Source organism: Callorhinus ursinus, unplaced genomic scaffold (assembly GCF_003265705.2).
Source record: "Callorhinus ursinus isolate GAN/ISIS: 27379988/994484 unplaced genomic scaffold, GSC_fseal_2.0 scaffold2, whole genome shotgun sequence".
Lineage (NCBI taxonomy): Eukaryota > Metazoa > Chordata > Mammalia > Carnivora > Otariidae > Callorhinus > Callorhinus ursinus.
Window position 1 is genome coordinate 58,804,494 of NW_027397064.1, and position 16,148 is coordinate 58,820,641.

The window sequence follows — 16,148 nt, forward strand, 5'->3', positions numbered from 1 at the left end:
AAAAATCCTTAATGTGTGTGCATCTAACAACATGTGAGATAAAAACTGACAGAGCACAAGGAGAAACAAATCTACTATTATAGTTGGAGACTTCAACACATCTGTCAGTAACTGGTGGATCCAGCAAGCAGAAAGTCAGTAAGGATATAGGTGAACTGAACGGTACTATCAATCAACTGGATCTGACTGACATCTATACAATACTTCATCCAATAAAAAACAGCGGAAGACACATTCTTCTCAAGCTCACATGAAATTCACCAAGAGAGACCATAATCTGGGCCATAAAACACACCTTTACAAAATTAAAAGAGCAGAAGTAATACAAAGTATGCTTTCAGACCACAGTGGAAATAAATTAGAAGTCAATAACAGAAAGCTGGAAAATCCCAAAAGATTTGGAGATTAAACAACACAATTCTAATTAACACATGGGTCAAAGAAGTCTCAAGAGAAATTTTAAAATATTTTTAACAAAATGAAGATGAATAAAATATATAAACATTTGTGGGATGCTGCAAAGCAGTGCTTGAGGGAAAAGAATAGCACTAAATGTATATATTACCAAAGGAGAGAAGCTTCTAGGTTGGTGAACACGTAGAGATTTAGGAACAGTAGTATGCTCAGAGCATGGATATTCCATGCCCCTTCCCACATACCTACATATCTCTTCTATCTGGCTGTTCTTGAATTATATCCCTTTATAATAAACTGGTAATTCTACTAAAAAGTCAATCACAAAAGACCACACACTATGTGATTCAATTTATATGAAATGTCCAGAACAGGTGCATCTACAGAGACAGAAAGTCTGTTGAAGATTGATGGGACTATAGCTAAAATGGAATAGGATTTCTTTTTGAGGTGATGCAAATGTTAACTGTAGTGATGGCTGCCTATATGAACCACAATGGTTCACCAAAATTCCTATCATTGAATATGAATTTCAATAAACTAAAAACCATTAAACTGTATACTTTAAATGGGTGAAATGTATAGTATGTGAATTATCTTAATAAAGGTATTAAGAGAAAGAAAAAAAGTCTATTTTTTAGAGAAGCAAACTTAAGTATGGCATGGTGTTTCTAATATGCTTTAAAATACTTAAGTCTATAAAAAGGTCAAGGAAAGGGGGACAATGGGATAGATAAGCAAATGCAGCAAAATCTGAATCACTTTTGAATCTAGTAATGAATATATGGAGGTTCACTATACTACTCTCTTTGAAGCAAGTTTGAAATTTTTCTTTTAAAACAAACAAAAAAAATGCAAGTACTTCCAAAACAAAACAGAAATTCTCTAGGGGCGCCTGGGTGGCTCAGGTCATGATCCCAGGGTCCTGGGATTGAGCCATCGGGCATTGCATGGCAGTTCTCCGCTCAGCGGGGAGACTGCTTCTCCCTCTCCTCCCCGCTCGTGGTCTCTCTAGCTATCTCTGTGTCTCTCTCTCAAATAAATAAATAAACATCTTTAAAAAAAAGAAATTATTCTGTAAAGCAGCATCTAATTATTAGATACCTGGCTCCCTTGACTCTGATATCCTCTAAGCGTAATAAGACACTCTTCCATACCCTGAGCAACCCATCATTTTGCCCGCACTATAAAGTAAATTGGTATTTGCAAAGATGAAATCTCTAACTTTGGATTTAACAAGATTTTAAAATTACAACCCATTTTATTACCTATACTTATTTTGGGCTCATTTTTCCATTCTCCTATTTCATTAAGCACTGATATAGCATGTGGTTCTATAAAAATTAGTTAAGATTAACAATGAGGTGAATTACAGCAAAAATGTTCATCAAAAAGATACCTGCTGACACAGCACCGATAATTGTCAAAATATATTCTTCCTCTCTCATAGGCTATAGGTGACTTGGAATGAGTTGTCCACACATTCTTAAATTTAGTACTTTCCTGAAAGACACAAGGAATTTTGGTTTAGGGAATAATTCATAAGTCTCTACCGTGCACCAATTTTAAGTGGGATAGTTAAATCTACAGTCAGTTTTCAAAGTAATTTCACGTACGTTATTTAAAACATTATGTTCCTATCTTCCTCACTCTGCGCTCACGTGTTAAGCCGGGTAACCAAATTTTAGGAAGATCGTTTGCAGGAAGACATAAGAAGCTTAAAACTAAAAGCATCTGGCGGTTCTATTAATAGCTATTTACTAATTCCCCAGGTTCAGGGCCTGGATTCCCTGCTCATCACATGTGATCTTCTTAAAAGGAGGCTCTAACACTTAAAAACTGCACCCCGGCAGGAGGCTTGGCCGCCAGTCGCCCCGCTGCCCTTGGCCCCATTCCCAGCCGCCGACGATCACCTGGCACACCAGCGCCCTCAGGATGCCCAGGTTCGTCCTCTGCACCACGCCTGCGTCCCGCGAGAAGAAGCCCAGCGCCCGGCGACTCAGCTGGCGGCACACGTTGGGTTTCCGAGTTGGGCCCATGGAGGCAAGGGCCGGGTGCGGGGTTGGCTGGGCTGAAGAGGGGAGCGCCCCTCGCTCCCGCGCAAGGCAGCAGCCGTTACCTCCGAACCTCCAGGCCCCAACTCCCTGAAGGACTCGAAAAGCTGACACCGGGAGCCGGGCAATGAGCGCACGGCCTTGGGGCGAGATAAGGCGGAATCGGCACCGCCTGAGCGCAGAGTGAAGGAAAAGACACCCCTTCGACCTGCCCCTCAAACACTCTGCAGCGCTGGTGCGGGTAGTGTGACGCCCCCGTAACGCGCGGCCTGCTGGAGCCGTTCCCTCAACGGGAAGTGTAGTTCCCAGAGCCCTTTGAGGGAGCCTGGCTAGTTCCCAGAACTACAGTTCCCATCAGGCGGCGGGAAGAGAGTCTTGAGCCGGCCCCGCCTCCAACCAGCCGTGGCCCCGCCCGACCTCGCCTCCTCCGGCCCGGCGGAGACTGCGCTGTGCAGCGGGCGGCCTTTTCCTGCTCTGCCCGCGGCGCGGGGCAGAGCACCCGGGCGCTCTGCTGCCGGCTCTTGGCGTTGGTTTACTGTGCGAACCGTGCAGCCCCGGTACGCTCACGCCCATCAGCTCCCGACTTTCGTTCTGGGAGGCGCTGACCGGGTGCCGAGAGGGCGCTGTGTGGAGTGCGACTCCCCCCCTCCCCAAAGCAGCATTCGTGCTAAAGGTACGCCCCGCGGCTTCCCCTTAAGTCGCACGTTGGACATTGTGGATGAGGTTGACGGTTAAACATTTTGGGTCTATAAACATTATGCTATTGTGGTGGTGGAAGATAAGTGGTGGAAGATGCTGGCATCCCCACCAAACTAGGGTTGAATTACTCCTCCAGAGCTCGCCCTTCTGTGGCCTGCGGGGACACAGGCTGTTTTTGCGATAATTGCTGCGTTTTCCTTCCTCTCGCCTTTTTTTTTTTTCCTTTTTTTGGTAATAAAATAGGAAATGTTTACATTCCTTATCAGACTAAGGTATTCCACGTTGATTCCTCTAAGTAAAAGGTAACTTTGTCAACTACCCCTGCCTGTAGGATCAAAGTTCCCACTACACTACGTTTTCAGTAATCGTGCAGTAGGTGTGCCCCCTCGCTTTGCACGTCCCTTGAGAGTGGTGTCTTTGTATCTGCCACGTGAGCTCGGGCGTGCTACCTCTTGTTCCTATGTGGGCAAGGGAGTGATCGCCTCTGACTGACAGCAGAGTGCAATACTGGGTGAGTGCGTTGGGTCACAATTGAAGTGTTTAGTAAAAATTTGTCACATCTCTTTTTCACCCTGCTGAATTTCCTTCAGGGCCTGGGCTTTTGCTGATTTTTCATGACTTATTTACAGCATACTGTGGAGTGCTATGTGTATTTTTAGAGCGCGCTATAATAGTTAATTTGGTAATTCATGAATGCAGCTGTCACTGAGAAAACTGGGACCCAGAAAAGAGAACTGGATTTTCTTTGGATGAAATGAAATTCAAATCATTGCTGACTTAAATTCATCATCTCTCTTTTCTCATTCCTCTTCACCCTCACTTGTTTGTCTTCCTGTGGTGTTTATCTTACCACCAACTCACCCAGAAGTCATCCTGGATACCATCCTTTTCTCACCCACAACCAAGTCCTTTAGATTCTAACTCCTATCCATCTCCTTTTTGTATCACCTAAGTAATTTAGGGCCTCACCATTTTATCACATTATTATATTAAGTAGCCTCCTTCCTGCCTTGCTTAAGTACTTTCAATTCAACCCTCCATACGGCTGCTAGAGTGATTTTTCCAAAGCACAAATCTGTCATTTCCTTATTAAAATCTTTCAGTGGCTCCCAATCGCCCAGAACAGAATTTCTCAAGCCTGAGTAGATACCCAGGATTCTCTGTTGTTAACTTAAAATATTTTCAGTATGTTAAATATATGCAAATATAAAACTATATATAAACTCCTTATGTTGTATATCTTATACAACTATAACTCCCAGTTATAAGTTAAATGAAGCACAAATAAAACAAATAAATTCAAATGAATACTTATTCTTTACGAATGAGACTCTTTTTGCTGGACCTAATACACTCCAAAAGCAAATGTTCACCGTCCTCCATAGCATAATTTCCTTACAAAAGGCCTGTCCGTTTTGTACTTGTGTTGAGATTACTCAATGCCTTCATCTCTTTTCTTTATTTAAACCACTGCAAAGCTTTCCTTTGTTCAGTGTGTCGTGATTTCATTTGACCTTCACTTGTCAAACACCATCATTTACATAAAGTAGTTCCCATTTCTTTCTCATTAACCTGTGCCAATGACAAATGGTACCAGTTGTTTGCCAGTGCACTGCTAAACACAAACATGTGAACTGAAATCTTACGACAGTAATCAATAAAAAGGTGGCCATTCAGATGATCCAAAGTATCCTTTTAAAAAATGTTTTTGGTTTTGATTTTTATCAAGTTGAAAATAAAAGATTTCTCTAAGAGAAACATAGCCTTGGGGCTACATCTACAAATCCCTCGGGGTCTGTGTAGGTTCCTTGTAAGACAGAATCTGAATCCCTTAATGTAGTGTACAGGGCACTGTTATCTGCATACTTACCCACACTGTCAGCCATATTTCTTTGTCCCTCCTTAACATTTGCTATTGAGGTTCTGACATGTTGCTCACTTACTCAAGCCAATGTATCTTTGCATCTCAAATTTTCTTTGGAGCTCCCTTTCTTTCCTTCTCTTATCTGTTTATTTCATGACTCATCCCAGGTATCGCAGCTCCACTCATACTTTTCCTGACCCCATCACTTTAATTTTAGTCTTGCCTCTTCTAACACGTTACTCTGCATACATTGGTTGCAGCACTATATTAGAATTGTTTGTCTGTGTTTCCAACATTTTGTTTTTATTCTTTTTTTTTGAGTAGGCTCTATTTCCAAAGTGGGGCTTGAACTCACAACCCCAAGATCAAGAGTTGCATGTTCTACCCACTGAGGCAGCCAGGTGCCCCCCACCATACTGTTTTTAGAGTAGTCCATTCATTCATTCAACATACATATGCATTGACCACATTTTAGGCAGTATCCTAAGGATGCATATGTATGTTGAATAAATGGACTATTCTAAGGACAATATATAGAATCTATAATTGGCAACTAAAACCTTTAATGTACATGCAGATTTATTCTCCCTTTATTCTTTAAATCAGTAGGAAACCACAATGTTCATAAGAAGAAATAACCTTTTTTTAAAAAAAAAAAGATTTTTATTTATTTATTTAATTGACAGAGAGACAGCATGAGGGGGAACACAAGGAGGGGGCGTGGGAGAGGGAGAAGCAGGCTTCTGGCCCAGCAGGGAGCCTGATGCAGGGCTTGATCCCAGGACCCCAGGATCATGACCTGAGCCGAAGGCAGTTGCTTAACCAACTGAGCCACCCAGGTGCCCCAAGAAGAAATAACTTTTTAAAAACTTAAATCCCCAACAGTTCTACCTTTAAAAGTAGATATTTTTTCCATTTGTTGAAGGTAAAATGGCATGCATAGATATCCCTAGCTTAGAATTTGAAAATAACTTTTCGATTTGGGACAAAAAACAAACATTGTTTTTTTGGTGTTTTTTTTTTTTTCAGTCTGTGCCTATGTGTTTACAGAATACTTAACCATTTTTACCATGATATTTTTAAAAATACGTTTTTTTAATTTTTTTTTTTAAGTAATCTCTACTTTCACCTTGGGGCTCTAACTCATGATCCCAAGATCAAGATCATGTGCTCTACTGTCTGAGCCAGCCAGGTGCCCCTACCATGATATTTTAAAGACAAGAAGAGATGTGAATTCAGAAGTTAATAAAATGCTTTTTGTTCATATACTTTGTTTAAAGAAGCATAGTATAACGGAATAAAGCATTCAGGTTATTAAACTTGAACATTTGTTCAGAGACAAATTTGAACGAAAACCACAGGAAGTCATTCATTCAGCATGTAATTATTTTCATGTACTGCCGGGAACTATTTTGGCATAGGGTGTAACAGTGAATGGGATAGACAAGGAATGGGATAGACAAGGTCCCTACATGTGGAGGGAGATAGACAATAAATAAATAGATTTTAAGAATAAGATTTCAGGTAGTGATAAGGGCTGTAAAGAAAAGAAAACAGGGTGATGTGCTTGATAGAGTGTGCTTGGAAGCCCTGCTTTAGCGAGAGTGGTCAGAGAAAGCCTCTTGCAGATTGGACTTTTTTTTTTTTTGGAGGTTGGACTTTTGAGCTGAGCCCTGAATGATGAGGATGGGTCAGTCTGCAAAGAACTGAGGTTAGAGTAGTCCAGGCAGAAAGATGCTTGAATGCAGGGTCTGCAAGGCAATAACAACCTTGGTTTTTTTCTAAAACTGTCAGGCCAGTGTGGCTCTTTAGTGTGCATGAGAGAGATGAACCTGGAGAGGTAGGCTAGAAGGAATTTTGGATTTTATTCTGTTGTAATAGGAAGCCAAAGGAGGATTTGAAGGAGGAGAGTGACATGATCTAATTTGTGTTGTAATAAAATCTTTATATCTATAGTGTGGAGAATGTACTGTGGGGAGACAAGAATGGAAGCAAGGAGACAGGTGGCTGTTAAGTTGGTCCAGGTAAGAAATCATAGTGTTTGGACTGGAATGGTAGCAGGAGAAATGGAATGAAGTGAACAGATTCAAGATGTATTTTGGAAGTAGAGTTGATAAGACTTCTAATGTAGTGGATATTAACAGTGAAGAAAAGATTCAAGTGAAATGATGTTAAGCAGAACCACAAATAAGCATTCCTAAATTCCCCAGAACAAATGGAAAACAGGGAACTACTTATGATTCGATGTCTATGAAGCAGTACCTACATTTTATTAAATGTACACATCAGCTTTTTAGACATTAATGCTAAGGAATGTTAGGATCTGTTCTGTGGTTAGGACATGTGGAAAGAGGGAAATAAAATCAGATCCCAGAGGGTCAGGAGTCAGAGCATGTGGGACCATGGTAATTTGATGGAAAAATCATTAGTGATAGGACATTCCCTTTAAGAACAAGAGTGAAATAGACCATTTAGCAGGTAATTGGTGTAGTTTAGAGGAAAGAATCACATTTGGAAATTTATTTTTAAATTGTTCAGGCTTTTGACCATATGTTTGATTCTTATGTTTCCTTTTCTTTGTATATTTTCATATTTGTTTGAATGTGAAGTACATTCATGCATATATAAAATCCAGAAAGATTTAGGTTTAGAGGTTGATAGTAAAGTTTGTAAACCATTCTTATTTTTAAATTATTATTTAAAAACATGTATAGATAATATAGCGTAATATATAAATAATAATTATAAAATGAATACCCATATATTTATCATCAATTTATAAAAAAGACCCGGAACATTACCTACAACTTTGACATCTCCTCTGCGCCTCTCCTGGTTCCCAGATCCCTCTTTCCTCTTTAAAATAAAATATTGTTAAGTTTTGAGTGTTATTGAACATCATATAAATTGAATCATTCTACATATATGTACTCTTCTACAATTTGCCTATTTTTTCTTCAGTGTTTCATTAATACTTGACAAAGTACCTATAGTTCATTTCATTTATTTTTACTGCTATATAGTATTTCATTGTATGACTTTACTATAATTTATCCATTTTCTATTGGCTGGGCTTTTGTTTCTTTCAAGTTTTTTATTCCTAGAAAGGTATTGCTATGGACATCCTTAAACCTGTCTCCTGGTATACATGTTAAAGAGTGTATTTCTTTTCTATTGCTGTGTAACAAATTACCACAAACTTAGCAGCTTAAACAAACACCCATTTATTACCCCTAATTTTTTTTCTACATGAATAACCACTTGTCCCAAAACCATTTTTTGAAGGGCCCTCATTTATTCACAGATCCACAGTGCTAACTCTATTGTATATCAAGTTTACATTCATAGTTGGGTCTGTTTCTAGGCCCTGTTTTCTGTTCTATTGTTCTATTTCTATTCCTAGGCTAATACCGGACCACTTTTGTAGTAAGGCTTGAGAGCTGGTAGGGCCACTCTTCTACCTTATTCCTTTTTCTCAGGAGTATCTTTTTTTTTGCCATTTGCATTTTCATATACCTTTTTAAATCAGCTTCAGTTCCACAAAAAAACCTTATTGGAATTTTGATTGGTATAGCATTCAATCTGTATATCAACTTGAAGAGAACTAATATCTTTACCATATCAAATTATCCTACTTGTGAAGACCATATGTTTCTCCATTTATTTAGATCTGTAGTGTCTTTCAATGAAGTTCTTTAATTTTTTTCTTAAAGGATTTGCATATTTCAAACTTCCTAAATACATTATATTTTTGGTCAGTGTTATAAATGGTAAATTTTTAAATTAGATTTTCTAACTATATTTTTGCTAGTACATAAAAATGCAAATTTTCTTTTTGTATATTGGTCTTTTATTTAGCAACCTTGCCAGACTTTATCTTTAGTAGTAATAATTGTCATTTGTATTAAAAAAAAAAAAAGTCATTCATAAGGTTTGGGGGATTTTTCTATGTAGATAATCATGTCCTCAGGAAACTGTGACAGTTTTATTGCTTCCTTCTCAAATATTACCATTTATTACACTTTTCTTACTGTGCTGGCCAGAACCTCTAATGCATTGCTGAATAAAACCAGTGATAATGGACATTCTTGTTTTATTCATGTTTATAAACAGAATACTTCTAATATTTCGCCATTAGGATAACATTGTAAGTTTTTGGTAACTACCCTTTATCAGATTAATGAAATTCTCTTCCATTCCATATGTCCTAAAAGTCCTGTATATTTGATTGTTAATCATGAATGGGTGTTGAATTTAATCAACTACTTTCTCCGTATCTGCTGAGATAATAATATAATTTTTTTCCTTTAATCTGATAATATGGTGAATTGCCTAAATATATTTTCTAATGTTAAAACGAGGTTGAGTTTCTTTCGATAAGTTTTTGTGATACATTTTTTATACATTGTGGGATTTGGGCAGCTGTTCACTTCAGTTCTCACTCAACTTTCTGGACCTTTGCTAGCTTTTGGTCTCCAAGGATTTTTCTTTCTGTTTGGCTTAGTGATGTATTTTAACAAGATATATTTTTTTTAGGGACACCTGGGTGGCTCAGTCGGTTAAGCGTCTGCCTTCAGCTCTGGTCGTGATCCCAGGGTCCTGGGATCAAGCCCCGTGGGGCTCCTTGCTCAGCAGGGAGTCTGCTTCTCCCTTTGCCTTCCGCTCCCCCTGCTTGTGCTCTCTCTCTCTCTGACAAATAAATAAAATCTTAAAAAAAAAGATTTTTTTAAAATGTATTTATTCTGCCTTTGGGAGTATTTTATAACAGAAAGGTTTTTGGGATATCGGTTCACCAAGTACCAGAACTAGAATTCCACATCAATATTTTTAGTGTAAAAGCTTCCATTAATGTAAGATATGATCAGTACCACCATTTCTGTCTTCTCTTCTTCTCTGTCTGCATAACCATCCCCCTTCCAGCTGGAAACAAGGAAGCAGTGTTGTGTAGTAGAAAAAGCATCATACCAAGAGTCAAAAGGCACAAGTTATAGTGCCAGCCCCACCACTTAGTGAGATCTTAACCAGGCTACTTATTCTCTCTGAGTTTCATTCAACCATCCGCTAAGAGGAAATACTCGGGATTGAAGTGAGAATTACATGAGTTTATAAATGTGAACATATTGTCAGGGGAAAGGATGAGAAGCAAGGATGTTGAGTACATTCTCTGTTAGGGAAATGTAACTGAAACAGGGAGTTTAGGGAAGGAAGAGGGTTGATTTGGTAGCACAGAGTATTTTTTTTAGGGTGGTCAAACTATTTCATGGTTTTGGAATGGTGGATATATGACACTGCATTTGTTAAAATCCATAGAACTCTGCAGCACAAAGTAAATCTTGACATAGGCAAAATTTTAAAAATAAATAAGGGGAAATCGGGTTCAGGATGGAAGGCAGACTGATAAAAAAAAAATCTAACTATATTACAAATCTATGCAGTAACCTCACTGAAAGGGGCCAAGGAAAATGTGTTGACCTAAGTAACTTTGAAAATAAGACTAAAACTGTACACAAGTACTGTACTCTAGTTGATAAAGTATGAACTCTAGCTTGCTATAGATAGAGATGGATACATATAGAAACATTATAAAGACATGTGTTTATACAAGGTTTAGCATACCCACATATATCTCCTTCTTTTATCAGTTGAGAGTGCCTATAAATAGTCTAGTAGCAAGGAGCGCACCCAGTACCCAGTCTATTCCCCAATAAAAGGAACAAACACTCTTTAGAGAAATAGCTGATTCTAGGACTGGATCAAGGAATATGCAACATGAGCCTGCAATATCTTGTAGTACCAGAAAGTAAGGAAGTGCTCAAAAACAAAAACACAATGATGGGAGTATGTCAAAAGTATACAGGAACTAACTATAGAAAGAAACTATAGAAGGAGCTCTTCATGGCCAAAACAGGAAGAGTTTGAGCAATAAATAAAGTAATACTGGGTTATAATCCACAGTTTAAAATAAATTTGAGTCCATACTGCTAGAAACAAATGATTGAATAAGTGGGGGAGAAGAGACAAATCTCTCACACAAAAGAATTCCAAATCATTTATGTATATACTCTGCCCTTAAAGAGGTGGAGCATAGCTCCCTACTCCCTAAGTGTGGGCTGCATGTAGTGACTTCCTTCTAAAGAATACGCTGTGGAAAGAGGGGCAGGAATAACTTAACAGTGGAGAAACTTGTCAATCACCACCTCAGCCAGGTGATCAAGATTAACATCAACCCATGATAAGTCATGTTCATATGATGAATACCCTTGATATGATGTGATAAGAATGGCACTTTACTTCTGTGGGGTTTTTTTTCCCTAAAATCCAAACCCCAATCTAATCATAAGAAAAATATCTCAAAAATATTTATTGAGGGCATTCTACAAGATACCTGACCAGTACTCCTCAAAATTGTCAAGGTCTTCAAAAAACAAAGAAACTCTGAGAAACTATTAGAGCCGAAGAGGAGCCTAAGGAGACCTAATCACTAAATATAATGTGGTGCCCTGGATGGAATTGTATGAGAAAAAAACACATCGGATGAAAACAAAGGGAATTTGAATAAAGTATGGACTTAGGTTTATAATAATGTAGTAGTGTTGCCTTATTGTAACAAATTACTATGCTGATAATTTAAGATTTTAATAATATGGTAGAAAGTATGTTAGAGGGGTGCCTGGTCATGATCTCAGGGGTGGTGAGATCGAGCCCCGCAATGGGCTGCACGCTGGGTGTGGAGCCTGCTTAAGATTCTCTCTCCCTCTCCCCTACCCCCAATTGTGCACGCATGCTTTCTCTCTCTCGAAAGAAGGAAAGAAAGAAAGAGAAAGAAAGAAAGAAAGAAAGAAAAAGAAAAAGAGAAAAAAAGAGGAAAAAAGAAAGAAAGAAAAACGAAACTATGGTAGAATACAGGAGATCTCTATACCATCTGCAACTTTTCTGTAAATCTAAAACTGTTCTAAAAGTAAGAGTTTGCTTTAAAAAGGCAATAGGAATATGGTAGACACCACTGTATAGAGGCAGCGTGGCTTTAGTGATTATGAGGAACTGAGTTACCAGCCTGCCTGGCTTCAGATCTCAGCCTTACAATATACTAGCTGTGCCAGCCTAGGTATGCTAAGTAACTAGAATTACTTTAACTTCTCTGTGCCTTATTTACTTATCTGTTAAATGGGTCCTTGGGAGGACCAAATGAGTTTTCATATGTAAAGCACTTAAAGTAATTCCTGGCATATAGCAAATACTATAGTGATTGCAGAAGCTACAAAGCCTGGCGGGATCTACTTTTTATAGGCATAGACATGCCACATACAGAAATTCTGAAGTTAACTTTATTTGGTTTTCAGTAGATTTCTTATTAAAATGTCTACTCTCCTTATTAAATGGATGTTCTTTTAGGACAAAGTACTGCCTACGGTACAAATCCCTCAGATTTAGGGGTCAGCATCTAAAATTTTTGTGACATTTGAAACAAAATGGAATGTATTATAAAAACGTATGTTTTAGGCCTTTTACTTCTCTGCCTGAAATACATACCAGCTCTAATAAGAAACTCCTTATATATCAGCAGCTCGGGTGTAATAGTGTACTGAGTAGAACAAAGAATTTGGAGTCAGGAAGCCTGCTTGGAATATGGGGTCTTGTAGCTGTGTGACAAGGCAACTCATGTAACCCCTTAAACCTCATGTCCCACATCGGTAAAATGGTGTTAACAAAAATTCTTGTCCTGCCTTCCTCCCTTACTTATAGGACTGTTGTAAGGATTAGGTGTGAAAATAAACATGAGAGCTTTTTGTAAACTATAAAACCTATACAAATATTATTATCTTTCGACCAGAGTAAGACTCTAATGAAGCTTTTTAATCAGATTAGGTGTTGGAGACCTTTACTTATTTAATTATGTACTAAGATGAAATCACTTGAATTTAACATGCCTTTGATGGTATATTTTCTCACAGCACTTTAGTTTTTATGATGTTTTTCTTTGGTGTAACAAAGGAAGGCATTGTTTTTATCTGGAATTGTTTCCTTCAGGTGGCAGTTTGAGGAAATAGTTTCCAAACTCTTCACTGAAATTAGCTGTATAGAGAACACAAAACTGTGTCCATGTGATTTGTTGTCTCCTTAGGACACAGACCGTCTTGTCCTGGAGTGAAGCTGACCAGCAGAGGGTGCACGAGCTTTCCCAGGAGCTGGCCTCAAAGACTAGGCTGGGCAGACCTGACTGGTGTCATCTGCGTTTGCTGCCTGATGATTAACAAGTACTATAAATGAAAAGGTTGTGGCACACCAAAAACAGTTACCAAATGGAAAGAGAGAGCAGCCGTAATGTCAGATAACAATGTGGTACTTACCCGCCATAGCTGGTGAACAGGAAGTTTCTAGGTAACTGGAATTTGGTATTCTAGCATGAGTTATTTGTTTTCTATGTCCTGCTACTCTTTGCCTTTTCCAATAACTGCTTTCCCTTTCGGGGTTCCTTGCCCCCACCTGAGCATCTGCAGGCCTTACGTGGTCTAACAAATTGGAGTTTTTTAAAACTAGTCTTTCTCTGAACTTCTTTGGCCCTAGGGTATTTGGGTCCTGGATCCAACTGGCCACAGCACCCTGTCTGGGTCCCCTTACCAGGTTCTCACAGATTCCATGGCATCTTTTCCTCCAGGTAAATGAATGATCTCTAGAAAAAAAACTGACACTTTTCGAGTGTTGCTATCACTACTGCCCATACCATCTTTTTTTTCCTTCCTTTCAAGCATGAATCCTCCACCCATAGATTGTGTAGAGTTTATATACTTAGTGATTATAAAAAATTTTTGTTTCCTGAGTATAAACGTTATTTGAGTTTACTTACAAAGAAAAAGAAAAATATTTTGAGACGTATTAAGAAAAAAATAGAAGGATCTCCTTGAGTCTTTCAGAGAAAACTAAATTCTTCCAGACTTTTTCTATGCATATGTATATTTGCTGTTACATATATTTATTTAAAAATGAGATCTTATATAAGTACTATCCTCTACCTGATTTTTCCCCACCTAATAAATAATTGACATCTTTCCATATCAATAAGTTTAGGTTTGGTTTTTAAGATTTTATTTATTTGACAGAGAGAGACACAGCGAGAGAGGGAACACAAGCAAGAGAAGTGGGAGAGGGAGAAGCAGGTTTCCCACTGAGCTGGGAGCCCGATGCGGGGCTCGATCCCAGGATTCTGGGAACATGACCTGAGCTGAAGGCAGATGCTTAACCACTGAGCCACCCAGGTGCCCCAATAAATTTAGGTTTTTAAGCAACATTTTAATATATATAATTACTATATATATATTTAAATATATAGGATCGGGCCCTGCAGCCCACTGTGGGGCTCGATCTCACCACCCTGAGATCATGACTAGGCACCCCTCTAACATAGTTTCTAACATAATAAAATCTTTTTTTTTTTTAAAGATTTTATTTATTTATTTGAGACAGAGAGAACACATGAGAGGGGGGAGGGTCAGAGGGAGAAGCAGACTCCCTGCTGAGCAGGGAGCCCGATGCGGGACTCGATCCAGGGACTCCAGGATCATGACCTGAGCCTAAGGCAGTTGCTCAACCAACTGAGCCACCCAGGCGCCCCCATAATAAAATCTTACATTATCATGGTAATTTGTTATAAATAATAAGACAGGACTACTACATTATTATAAACCTAAGTCCATCCTTAATTTAAATTCCCTTTGTTTTCATTAGATGTGTTTTTCTCTCAGAGATGTGTATATATATATATTATGGATAACACAGTAATTTAGTTTTTTTAGTCAGTTTTCTAAAGATGAATAGATGGTTTACAGTTTTTCAGGATAATGTACAACAATGCTGTAACATATCCTTATATCCTTCTGATTATATTCTTAGGATATATTTCTAGAAATTGAATTTTCCACCAAATTTGTTCTTTAAGAATTTGCATAGATAATGGGGCACCAGGGTGGCTTAGTTGGTTAAGTGTCCGATTCTTGATTTTGGCTCAGGTCATGAACTCAGGGTTGTGAGATTGAGCCCCACATGGGGCTCTGTGCTGGGCGTGGAGCCTGCTTAAGATTTTCTCTCTCCCCCTGCCCCCTTACCTTCTTAAAAAAAAAGAATTTTCATAGGTATTGCCTTTCCTCAGGAAAGGTCTCTCAGTGCAGTCTCCCCTGACAATGTGTGAGGATGCTTGTTTTTGCACATCACTGGTCAGATTTCACTTTGCCAAAATAAGTCAGATACTTAAGTAAGCCATCATACTCTTTTTTTAAAAGAATCCGTGGACTTTCCATTCTCCATGTCACCCCAGAAAATTAATCTAAGGCAGTGGTTTTCCAACTTTTTGGTCTCTGGACCCCTTGACACTGAAAAATTATACCAAGAGCTTTTGTTTATATGGATTATAGTTATCAATATTTATGGTATTTGAAATTAAACCTAAGAAAAAATGTAAATATTAAGTCATTTAAAAATAACAATAACAAATCCATTGCATATTATCATGAATACCATTTTTATTAAAAATATTTTCCAAAAGAAAGAAAATAAATGAGAAGAGTGGCATAGTTTTACATTTTTGCAAATCGCCTTAATATTTGGCCTAAGAAAAGATGACTAGATTCTTTTTCTTTTTTTAAGTATATTTAACATACAATGTTATATTAGTTTCAGATGTACAACATATTGACTTAACAATTTTACACATTACTCAGTGCTCACTGTGGTAAGTGTAGTCACCGTGTGTCACCATGCAATGTTATTATATTATTGACTATATTTCTTATGCTGTACTTTTTGTCTCTGTGACTTATTTTATGACTGGAAGTTTGCACCTCTTAATCCTCCTGCCTCTTTCACTGGATTCTTACGTTTGCTTCTGCATTGGGTCTGTTATGATATGTTGTTCTGGTTTATATATATGAAGATAATTTGATCTCACACAGAAATGTAAGTAGTTAGGGGCGCCTGGCTGGCTTAATTGGTTAAGCGTCTGCCTCAGTCAGTTAAGTGTCTGCCTTCGGCTCAGGTCATGATCCCAGAGTCCTGGGATCGAATCCCTCATCGCGCTCCCTGCTCAGCGGGGAGTCTGCTTCTCCCTCTCCCACTCCCCCCGCTCA

General features: G+C 38.5%; 2 protein-coding genes across 14 annotated transcripts in view; one reads left to right on the forward strand and one right to left on the reverse strand.

The window, feature by feature from the left end:
• The window catches only part of DCAF17 (DDB1 and CUL4 associated factor 17), a 74,787-nt gene extending 71,835 nt beyond the window's left edge, over positions 1 to 2,952 (reverse strand). For 6 of the 9 annotated variants that reach the window (XR_012375287.1, XR_012375286.1, XM_073882606.1 and 3 more), the window contains exons 1-2: positions 2,328 to 2,950; positions 1,814 to 1,917 (exon numbers count right to left, since the gene is read on the reverse strand). Coding sequence is in view for 7 of the 9 variants with exons in the window: in XM_073882606.1 (XP_073738707.1) it covers positions 1,814 to 1,917; positions 2,328 to 2,453 (230 nt within the window). In the remaining 2 variants the exon portion in view is untranslated. Of the gene's footprint in view, positions 1 to 1,813; positions 1,918 to 2,327 lie in introns of all 9 variants that reach the window. The other 3 variants (XM_073882582.1, XM_025853248.2, XM_073882572.1) reach the window with 3 other exon arrangements.
• The window catches only part of METTL8 (methyltransferase 8, tRNA N3-cytidine), a 177,394-nt gene continuing 164,159 nt past the window's right edge, over positions 2,914 to 16,148 (forward strand). For 4 of the 5 annotated variants that reach the window (XM_073882631.1, XM_073882618.1, XM_073882623.1 and 1 more), the window contains exons 1-2: positions 3,011 to 3,141; positions 6,988 to 7,055. In XM_073882631.1, coding sequence (XP_073738732.1) covers positions 6,996 to 7,055 — 60 coding nt within the window. In that variant the 5' untranslated portion in view covers positions 3,011 to 3,141; positions 6,988 to 6,995. Of the gene's footprint in view, positions 3,142 to 6,987; positions 7,056 to 16,148 lie in introns of all 5 variants that reach the window. The other variant, XM_025853270.2, reaches the window with a different exon arrangement.